The sequence below is a fragment of the Diuraphis noxia genome, unplaced genomic scaffold (genome assembly GCF_037042655.1).
Source record: "Diuraphis noxia isolate RWA-SAM2 unplaced genomic scaffold, SU_Dnox_SAM2 contig0008, whole genome shotgun sequence".
Classification (NCBI taxonomy): domain Eukaryota; kingdom Metazoa; phylum Arthropoda; class Insecta; order Hemiptera; family Aphididae; genus Diuraphis; species Diuraphis noxia.
Genome location: NW_028301718.1, coordinates 4,560,866 through 4,572,968, shown reverse-complemented (window position 1 = coordinate 4,572,968; position 12,103 = coordinate 4,560,866). Strand labels below are relative to the sequence as shown.

The 12,103-nt window shown below is 29.6% G+C and overlaps 1 protein-coding gene across 2 annotated transcripts in view; it reads left to right on the top strand.

Annotated features, from left to right (window-relative positions):
• LOC107161976 (protein outspread-like) overlaps window positions 1-12,103 on the top strand; it is a 94,060-nt gene that overhangs the window by 36,172 nt on the left and 45,785 nt on the right. For both annotated transcript variants that reach the window (XM_015508635.2, XM_015508637.2), the window contains exon 3: window positions 2,535-2,600. In XM_015508635.2, the coding sequence (XP_015364121.2) occupies window positions 2,535-2,600 (66 nt within the window). The remainder of the gene's footprint in view (window positions 1-2,534; window positions 2,601-12,103) is intronic.

Genomic DNA, 12,103 nt, shown 5'->3' with positions numbered 1-12,103 from the left:
ATTCCTGCACCACTGCATCAGTGAAATGTAATTGAAAAACGAATCTGAAACACAAATACAAAATAGTACCTAACTCGTTTAACATTGATCGTTTATTTTTATTAGTACTATTCAATACCTATATACACTACACAGCCAAAGCATTTTTATAGTACCTATTAAACTTAGTAGTTTTAATATATACAGTTTAAAGTTAAACCGTGCCAAGAAAAGGCCATTTATATTAATATGTACCTGCGTCCTGCAGTTACACTATTACTTTGTATTATTCAATTTTTATTATACTATAGAGAATATCAATATTATATAGTTATATATATAATATATGGCTGCAGTAGTAAATAATAATAATCATAATAATCGTTTTGTAATATGAGTAAGTACATTAAATAAACTCGCCAAATGAATTAGTTGTATGTATATTATGTTTTTACGTTATAATCTTTAAAATCATTAAGTTATATAAACTTTAAAAAGTATACTAGCATGACTATGTTTTATTATTTCAACGACTTGTTTTAAACTTTATAATATATTTTTTACAAGAACTATTTTTATATAATATTTGAATACACGTAAATAATAATATATACATCAATGTTTGATAATACCTATATCGCTATATGTATTATATACATAAACACAATAAATTATTATTATTATACGTTAAATTGCTATTTATTATTCATTTTAAGATTATAGATATTTGACAAACAATTTGTTAAATATAAAAACGGGGATTAATAATAATTGTATAAGAAATCTATGGTAAAAAAAAATTCCATTGAAAATTATAAGTTAAATATATTTTATTTAAAAGCAAGAAACAACCGCGGAATATGAGATGTTACCTATTTACTTAAAAATGTACAATACATAATTTATTATAAAAGTAGATAGACACCTCCAGAGTTATATCATCAATTTTTTTAAATTGATTTTTTGCAAACTTTAGTGTGTTTAATATGTTTTTCGCCATTATGTCACTCAACGATAGTAATGACAAATCAGTTATGTTATGTATTTTCACTGTAACACTGCTCGGTGTTTCGTTTCCGTAACTTCAGTCACGTCTTATTATGGTCCGTAGAACACTTGACAATATTTTCGACATTGATATAGCCTGCTGCTGCTCATGTGAGCATATAAATAAAAATAATATATACATCACTCATCTTCATTTTTTAAACACGATTATTTTATTTGAACGCAATAAAGTAACTAATCCTTTTACTGTGCTATACAATTACATAGTAAAGGTAATTAGCACGCCGGCGTTCCGCTTCTTAAGTACACGCAATTATCCTCATTTTGTGATACAGTGAAATCAGCGTTTCAGTTTTACCCACGTGTTGCCAAATTATAATTATAGAACAGTGCAAAATATAGGATGTATAAAGTCTCATTATTAGGCACGCAAGTGTTTTCCCATAGAGTTTTACACGATGTTTAAGTACAAAAAATTGGTATTTAATACATTATATTATATATTATATGTATAAAAATAACACTGTGCGTTTGCGGCTTTGTTTGCACTCAAAGAAAATGTAAATAATAACGTCCGGCGTTTTTGGTTGCCACTAAAAATAAAAACGTGCGAACTTTGAGATTTGAAAGCGAAGTGTAGGTGTTTAGTAATTATTAATATTATTTTTATAATATTTTTGTTCATAAATGTAACATACCTATAGGGCAAACGTATTGCCAAAGATTTTTTCAATAGAAAACAATTGTTTCAAAACCGTATTCAAATTTATAGTATAATTGTATAATATACTTGTACCGTTGAATCTAGTCTGTATGGTATTTTTGATTAAGTACACATTATATGGTAGAATACATTGGTCTATATATACAACACCCATTGGATGATATCCTTCAGCACCGAACTGACGATATTCTAATATTATTGTTACCAATTCTGACGTGCCCGCAGAAAAAAGAAAATATAATAATATTCAATGAGCTGGATTGAGATTCAGCGATATTTGACCTGTCTTTCCTTTACAGACACCGGAGTACATAATAGGTATACAGATTTTGCATCGCCTTCGGTTTTGCATTCGTTCGCACTGTATTGTTATAAGAGTATCGAATGATTTGGTGTTTCTTTTCAGCGTTTACCTAGCCTAACGGTACTTAGATAGGCACCTATATAGTTATATGTTCCCTCAGGACCGAATTTGACACCATTATCTCCAGTCTATCAATTTTGCGTATGCATAATTGCACATATTATTGTGATATTGATTCAAAGTTTTAGTATTGTACACGTAGATTTTAAGTTTTTATATTTTGGATTATGATTGAGTTCCGATATAGATTAACTTAAACATTATTCCAATAATTTAACAATAAACGTCTAATATCAAGATTACAATTATTCGACTGAAATTATATGATTCGCTTAATATTTATTTTAAATATTAATAATTTGATTTTTTTTTTTAAATTTAAAACATTAACAAATAAATTGGAGCGAGACTCGAGAATAGTAATCATATAATTATATCTTCTTGTTTTTTTTTTTTCAGAGATGGCAGAGAAGGTGGTTCGTGCTGTTCGATGACGGAGAACTGATTTATTCGCTGGACGAACATGTGAGTGTTTCTATACTTAAACGTATCTCATATAGGCCACAAAACGTGTGAGCTCATTGCAAGTTTTTATTTATAATGGTTTCCATATGGTCTGCGACAGCTGGAGAAATTGTTGGCATTGTCCGGGGCTTTATATATATATATATTATATGCAGTGTATTTATAGACACACTGTCGTTCATGTTATAAGCCCTGGATCAATAAGTACCCACGATCCACTCATATATAGTTCTATATGGTCCAACTTTACGAGGTTTTGTTCACTTTCTTAAATATAGAAAAATCTGATTATTTAATAACTCAACCAATCTGAAAATCTGAAATGAAAAATTATTTACGTAGGTACCTATATACATATACATTCAAACTTATAAAAGCTAAATAATTAATATTTCTAGTAAATCAATCTTACAGAAATGGTTTTCCATTTTCAAAATCTTAATAATACCATCATCAACTCTATGATATTAAATTGTAGTTATACTATAAAATAAATGGGTTTCACATATCTGAAGTCTCATAATATTGTAGTTTAATGGTACTTAACATAGTTCTCATTTTTTCAATGCTACTTGGTATTCACTTAGAATGTATTATAATATACTAAATTAGTCATTGTTTAATTAACTATAAAAAAATAGTCTTTATAATATAGCTTTATATTATCTCCGTTACATTTTTCTAATAACTTGTTTGTACTACACTTGTTATATATAGCGCCTGCTATACTGTTTACTTATTCAAAAGCAATTACATTTTCATTTTAAAGAACAGAAAATAATTAAATTATACTAACTGTAGTATTGCATTAATTTTATTATCTTATCACTAATTAAAAACCATTCTTGTTGACACAGTCGAAATGAACAAAGCAAAAATTGTTCAATATTAATGAAAAATATATTCATAGATATCTACATAAATCATAGTTACAGTAAGTTGTAGGTAGTTAATATTATGAGGTTTAAAACTTGCATATATTATGTTGAAAATTAATCAATCGTGGTTACTAGTTAATGCAGTTGGCCTTGTTGCAGTCTGAATAACGTCCGTCAATATGACATCCGATCTCATATAAGTATATAATGAAAAGTAGGAATATACAGCCACCCATACAGGAAATAAAAAATAAAAATGGCGTAGTTCAAATTTCATACTATTCTAAGTGCAGTATTATTCTGTAATCTCCAAAGTCGCGATCAGAATATTCAGGATATTATTCCTAATTATTAATGATAATGAAATATCGACGAACCATACTTTGTGCAGTAGAGGTGCGAGTTGCCTCTATTCTGGGAAGAGTATAGAAATGTATGTATGTATAATAAAACAAAATAATCGTATTATTGTATTGCGGACATCCGTGCAGCTATCGATTATATACGTATTATTGTGCGGCCGCGGCCACGGCGACGGGGAGGTTAATCGATTTGAAACGCGTTTAATATAATATAATCATTTCTTAAACCTTTGATATATAGATCCCTGCTGTATGTGCGCACTGCATATAAAACGATATAATTTCTTATAATTTCTTATAATCCCTTCTATAATGTTATAGATCTCTCCATGCACTTCGAAAAACGTTCACTATCAAATAATAAAAAACACCCCTATCGATAAAATACAATGTAACCGTCGTCGTGTTGAATACTGATTTTATAATAAGTAAGGGTGAACACCACTGCAGTTGTCGAGGAATGCGCGTCCGTCGATCGTTCGCCAATAATATAATTGTATCGAATCCGCAGGGATGATCGATGGTGCTGCTTGATATGGTCCTCTCGCTCTCTCACGATTAATCTCAATCTCCATCTACATCTCGCATCGTCTACCCCGTCGGCTGTTTGGTCGTCGCCATCATCGTTTACCCGAAAAACGTCGTCGTCGTCAATGCGGTTGGATACATATTATTATTACTATCCGTACACACATCGAATAATATAATAATATTATTATACAAACATTCACCTGGCCCGATGGAGGTCGTATCCCAAGGTCATCTACCTTGTGTGCCGCGCGTCGTCGTATATGTATATACGCGCACTAACTCCTCGTCGTCGTCGGCCCGGGTTCCGACCGCATTCCCTCACACATATGCGTGTCCATGTACACGCGCGTGTGTGTGTGGCGTGTGTATGGGTGATGTGTATATACACATGTGTGTGCGTGTGTGTGATGAGATGTGCCGCCACATACGTCTCTCGTTTGCGCCCGCCGCCGTTGCCGCACCGCGTTGTGCGTAGCCCGAACGTGTTACAGCAGACGAATCTGGGTATAATAATAAACGATATTATATAGTTCGAAGTTCAACGGCTAAACAAACAATATACGAATTATTAAGAATTTATTTTTAAGAGGATGTCACATTATATCATGCATATTGTTCGCCGTTACATACGTACAACATAGGTACCTAAAAAGTTTTAAGTTTGCGTTTAGCAGAACCAAATTTCGTGTTGTTAGCTAATATTATAGAGCGAATTTCCTTGCGTTATCAAACTCAATGGATGAGAATACTATCTGTGCTAGTATGCCACGGTTACTTGTGATGTTTTAATTTTCAAGCGAGTTATGACTTATAATTAGGTATATAAAATATTACAACTTAAAAATGTTTGTATAGATATCATAAAAACCGATGTACAAACAAAGATAATGTTTTTAGGCACTATAAGTTTGATAATAGGTTAATTCACTTTAATATTAAAACTTGTTGTGTCAACATGTAAAATTTATCCTGCTGAACTTAAATTGTCGATGATGTACTTATAATGGTTGAAAGTACGTGCGGGTACGACGATTTTATTCCATAGATGTTTAAAATTTTTTTTTTACCGTTTGTCGATTATAAATAAGTAGGTAAGTAGTCAAAATGTTGGTATTTCTATATATGATGTATTTTTCTATTTTATTTATATAGTTATCCTGTAAAGTTCAAATATGTCTACAATATTTTCGCTTAGGAATATCATAACAAAAATTTTAAAATTAATGTTAATAGATATTACTTCAATAAATTTCCATTTGGTGTATATAGTTGGCTATTATAGCATACGCATCTTCTATTATGCGTATAGAATAATATAAAATCTAGAATAACTTTATTTATTTAAGCCACCTTACTAGAAAATATGCATTTTAAGGCAAAATCTAATATTTCTAGATTTTTAAATTTCAAACTGTCGTCCTTAATATTACTGAGTGCCTTATAAGTATCATCAGCCGTGTCAGTCTGCCACTCCTTATTATATTATATTTATATCGATTTGGAGTACATTTATTTATATTACAATACGTAGGTATTATATACAGACGACCCTTAGTTATCTCATCTGATAAAGTAAGGCGCCAACACCGCCTTATTGTGTGAGAAGAAAAATAAAAACAGTATTAGTCAGACAAAAAAAAATTGATCGCAAAATTACACACATGACTTTATTGAATCCACGTTCATTGCTTACGATTTATATGTATCGAGGGTATTATACCACGCCATATTATTCGTTTTTATATTATTATAATAGACGTGCATCTATCTTTATCGTCTTGACGCGTAATAAATCGTAAAACATGTGTAAACCACCCGCCTCGAGTGAACAATATTCTAATATATATATGTGTGTGTGTGTAGTTGAGGTTTTAGGGTTTGTATTTGTACTCTCCCGTACACAGTTTTTTTGTTCAGACTATTAGTATATACCAGTATAATAATAATAATATTGCTTCTAACACAGTAGTTTATAACTTATATATATATCTTATATAGTTATATACATGGAATATAATTTATTAGAAATCTCTGAATATCTGATTACTTATATACCTAATATTATTATTATGAGTTTATGATTTTTATACAAACTACGTAAATTAGCGCAGTTGTATAGTTAGTAGTTAGAACTATATTTTATACCTCAATAGTAAATACGTATTCTTACGTTCATCAATATTATAGTGACATCTGTTTGTTAAATATTTATATGTCCGAAGTATACGTTCGTTTAAATATAATTTATAGCTTTAAAAGTATAATTAAGAAATGCGTGACGAAAATATTTTTGGTATTCTCAAAAGTTATGGCTAGAAACCAGTAAATAAAGACTTTAAGACTGTTTCAATCACACAATGATCTTGATTTCATTATATACACATTTACAGACAATATGGATGATGTATGCATAAGAAAAATGACTAAGTAATCAACGAAATAAACATGTGGTTATTAATTATTAATTATAGTTATGCATGTGGGAAACTAGAGTTTTATTTTTATTTTTAGGTATACTATAATTCACTAAAATTTCGGTACCTATAACCAATCCGCATTTCATAATAATACCTCATTCACCTCAAACATAGACAATTAAAAAAAAAAAATTTAGGCAAATTAAAATAATGTGTTCTTGCTGAAAATCATAATAATAAATTATGTAAAACTTTTATATAAGCTAATATAAACTATGATATTTATGATTTATCTATTTAATAAAATAATTATACCGTCCTATATCATCATGAGGATCTTCATTTATTATATTTAATATTATCAGGTTGTTAAAAAAAAAAAAATAATAATAATAATAATTGATACTGCTTACTGAGTATACTATTGCCTGATTATGATATTACCTATTCATTGAGTATAGATAGTACTATATATATATATATATATATATATATATACTATATATATACTATCTATACTCAATGGTATTATTTATATTTAATTTCAACAAGTACATTATTACAGTCAAACTATATTCTGTAAGTATTTTTCCACGAAGACGTTAAGCAACGATATCGCGATATAGGTATATTGAAAACTATAAAAGTTAAAACAATATTTAGAATTTCAACATACCTAACTGCAGCTGTGGTATACATAATTGAAATCGAAACGAATAACTTTTTCCGAAGTAAGAGCGTTTTCGACACGGTCTATATGTATGTGAAATAGTGGTGACTCTTGCGTTATCCTCATTATCTGATTAAAACCTCAACATTTCAGTTCGTCGACTAATTTTCATCGTTCCGCTGAAATATAAGTACCTAACCGCATTTTCTAGTTAGTTATAACTTATATATATATTTATAATATCAATATTGTAACAACTAACGATGTATGATTATGTGAAATGTGAATATAAAAACAGGTGATACGAGAACGCGGTAGCTGTTGAGTTCAAATTTTCAACTTGAAATTTCACTTTCTCGAAATTTAAAGCAGAACTTGTATACGTATCTATTCAAAGAGAGAGTAATGTGTATTTCACTTAATTATTATTATTTGTGGTTGTAATTTTAGTTTATACTAAAACAAAATAATTGCAAATTGCAATGTATTTCAGCTACATTAAGTGATCATATAAAATTGATATTAGTCTGTCAACATTACACAATAGGTCATTTTTACATTTGAAAATATGTATCTATTGACTATTGGCAATTCAAGACTTATATTTAATCTGAAATAAGGAATTTTACTATTCACTTTTTGACTCATTGACTTTTCTCAAAAACATATTAATAGTTAGAATTTTTTGAGCGTGAATCAAGAGTTTGATGTTTTTAATTTCTTGGAATTTATTGTGCTGTAATATTATTGTTCAAGTAGGGGTTATGTATTATATTATACTTCGATAATTATTATCTTAAATCAATATTATTATGATTGGGTATAATGATGTACGGCTTGTCATCATTTTTTCTATAAATTGATTTTATTTTATATGTTTTTTTTTATGAGCAATTTATTATCATTACATCTTTATGACCTATAATTAAAATAATTATGATATATTATTACATTGTTTGGAGATTATTGATTAATGTTGATATAATAACAATAGTAAAATAATTGTCCATAAAAATTAATGATTGAATATTTTATTAGAAGTTGTACATATTTTATCGTTAGTACCTCGTATAATGAAAAATGAACATGAATATAATGTATGTATAGTTTGTACCAACCTATATGTTATTATTATGAATATTATTATTATTATATTACTATTAAAATCTTTTCCCTTTCATTGATATCAGTTTATACTATATTTTTATTTGTACTTTTCTTAAGTAGAAACACATCTAATAAGTTATTCTATATATTTTATACTAGTACCATCATTTACTGTAAAACGATAGGATTTAATTTAAATAAATCAAAACTGGATATTAATTATTTGATGATCAGGCGATTAATATTAATTGACAAGTTAATTGTTTAAAAAAAGCTCTAAGTGCCTAAATTCTAATTAAAAAAATATTAGAGAAAAGTATAATGCATTAACGGGTAATAATTAGTTATGAGTTATTTAATTTTCATTTTGTTATTCGTATTCAATAAATTCCCTCACAAAACGTGCTTATATATTATTATTATGTTTGCTTCTCTCTAAAAACACGCCTCCTTGCCCGTGCCGGTCGGCTATATAATAATAATAATACGTTAAGTTTAAGTATATATAATATAACCATCGTCTAATCTTCAACGTGTCGTTGTTATTATCACTATTTTATTATTATCGTGATTTTGTATTGATGATGATCAAGGCTAATATTAAATCTGCATGTATTATACACACGACGATGACGGCAAGCGATGGAACACGGAAACCCAACGGGGTCCGTTCACCTCTTATAGGCTACCGTGGAAAATGGTGCTAGTATTTTTTTTACCTGTTTTCACCTCGCCTCTCCTATCGTATAATATATAGAAACACTTGTATGAAAATATCATATTTTATATATTATCATTATTTTATACTTGTATAATACGTTGAAAATATTTCGCCGTCCACCGATTCGGCGCACTTAATTATATTTCCCTCGAAAACACGTACGTGCAGTTTTCTGATATCTTACAAAATACACACAATGCCAATATGCCATAATAAATAATAATATATTAATTTAATATGTATATGCTCAGAGCTCTGCTATAGTATGACAAAAACTACGTGCCTACTCCTAAAGTCATGTCGGTGTAGGTACATAATAAAATACATACCACAAAAAAAAAAATGGTAAAAGGTACGAAAAGTCGGACATAATTATTATTGAATCAATATCGGTGTCCTCCTCCCCCACTGTGCACACACTTCGGTCAATAATAGAACACCAGTGGCGAGGCACGGCACGGCGACGGCTAATTATTAATATCATAAAGGTAACTGCGGGTATCGTACATAATATGTTTTATGTATAGTAATAAAATGAACTGCAAAAAAACCTGTCGATAACTATATTGCGTTCCATCAAATGATATGTTCTCGTTACTATTCGATATCCATATCCATCGTGTCACACGATGATAATTGATGGTGGCTTGTCCGTGGTGTTTGATCTATGGCAATGCCTTTGGGAGAAAATTAGGTGAGATGAAGCTAAAACCTAAAGTTTGGATGTTTAAACAAAAATATATATTTATGGGAATTAGGCGCTGTATCTAGAATCAGTTCCCTATAAACTGCCATTGATCTATGGAACCTTGAAAACTTAACTTTGTCTTTTAAATATATTAAAAATAAAAATATTATAAATACTGTACATGAGTAATATTTTATATTTAAGTATATAGGTACCATTGTACATGTGATATCATCATTGGCGCAAATAGGGTTTGAGATTTGGGGGGGGGGGCTAAAACTCATTTAAATAATATAAAATAAGCTTTAAACAACATTTAGGAAACGTTAAGCCCTTAAAGCCAGTTACACCTAGGTACTAGGTAGTTAGTTATTGTAAAAGGGAGATAAACATTGTCATCGCCCTAAAACTTCGTCCAAACCAAAGAAAAAATTGTTATCGATAATGTTTCTTATTTCTCATCATGAGCGGTAACATAAATATTTGTCGATGACGATGTCAGCAAAGTATATTTCTGACAAATGTTTCTTAGTCTGAGCCAGGCTTAAGACTTAAGAGGGACAAATGGTTCGTCTAATTTGCAATGACGACGTCAATAGGGTGATGCGGTGGTACTATATTGTCGCAGTGTCACGATTCCGTCATCGAGTTATAATATTCTGTAGTAAAAATAATATGTATGTTATATAATATATAGATATAATATATTAATATGTCATGATATTATCACGGAGATCGACTGCTGATGCCAATTGTATTATTACTGTGTGTCTGCAGTGTATACATACGTGCAAATATCGCACGATCAGTGTTCACTACTCAACCTTTTTTTATGATATTAACAATATACTTACTATTATTTATTGATGTTTTACTGATCAGAGCACACAAGAAATTGAAACATTTTCCGTATTTTTAAATTACTGAGTTTTTACGTTTCGGATTTTATTAAATCGGTTTTGATATTATGTGATGTATACTGTTTGATCTATTGTAAATATATAATGCAACTGCAGACGTGTTACTTCTGTATGAGAGTGAATTTGTATACGTTTGGTACCGAATAATATACTCCTCATCATGCATCTATATATGTGTATATGTATATATCAACTTATTCTTCTTCTTTGGCTTTTTACTAGCCTTTCAGGCCCATTGCCGCAACAACATATGTATTGTCTCCAAACTTCCCTGTCTTGTCGTTTCTCCTGCGTTCCTTACTCCCAATATCTTTTTAGGTCTGTGTCCATCTTTGTCTGAGTCGTCCTCTGGATCTCAATGGTCTCATTCTGATCGTTTTCCACGCAGTTATTTATCCAATTAGTCCTTTCGACCTCTATACATGCCTAACTTAGCTTATTCGCACACTTTTCAAGGTTCCAACAACGTTAAGTTTGTCGTGATTCGCATGCATGTATGTAATAATTAATATTTGTCTGTTAAATATTTTATAATCTCACGATGATAGATTTAATTTTTTTAAACGTATTTAGCTATTACTAAATAAGCCGTTACATTCATCGATGACTTTCTATAGGTAGGTATTTTTTTTTTGGTAATTTTTCTGGGTGCATTAAAGGGGAGAGGTCCTACACATACTCCATCTATTTCTCTTTCACTTTATTCTCTCTCTTTATATATATATTCAAACTAAACATGCTGATATATACCTATTATCTAGCTACACATAATATTAAATATTATTCATGTATTGCCGAAATACCGACGCTGCAGTAAACCTGCATCATTATGACTATTATTTATGGCTTTTATGTAAACGCATTAATTCCATCCAATATACATGGTGTTAAGAAAATATTTACAAAAAGCAGGGAATTTCAATGTGTATAGTTAATAACGCGTTTCATAAAAGTATAATATATTATGCACCGTTTTTGGACGTTTTAGGTAGGCTTATATTGTGGTGTATGTGGATATACATATAATATGCTTTCTTTGTACATTTTGTACACTCAATTGTGTGTATAAACGTGCATATGTGTGTATCAGATTGTATTAAAAACATAGATTTTTGTTCCTTGAGAAAAATATCAACAATAAAATTTATTGACAGATACAAATAAACATAGGTACCTATATTAAATGTTATTATGTACACATGCATATAT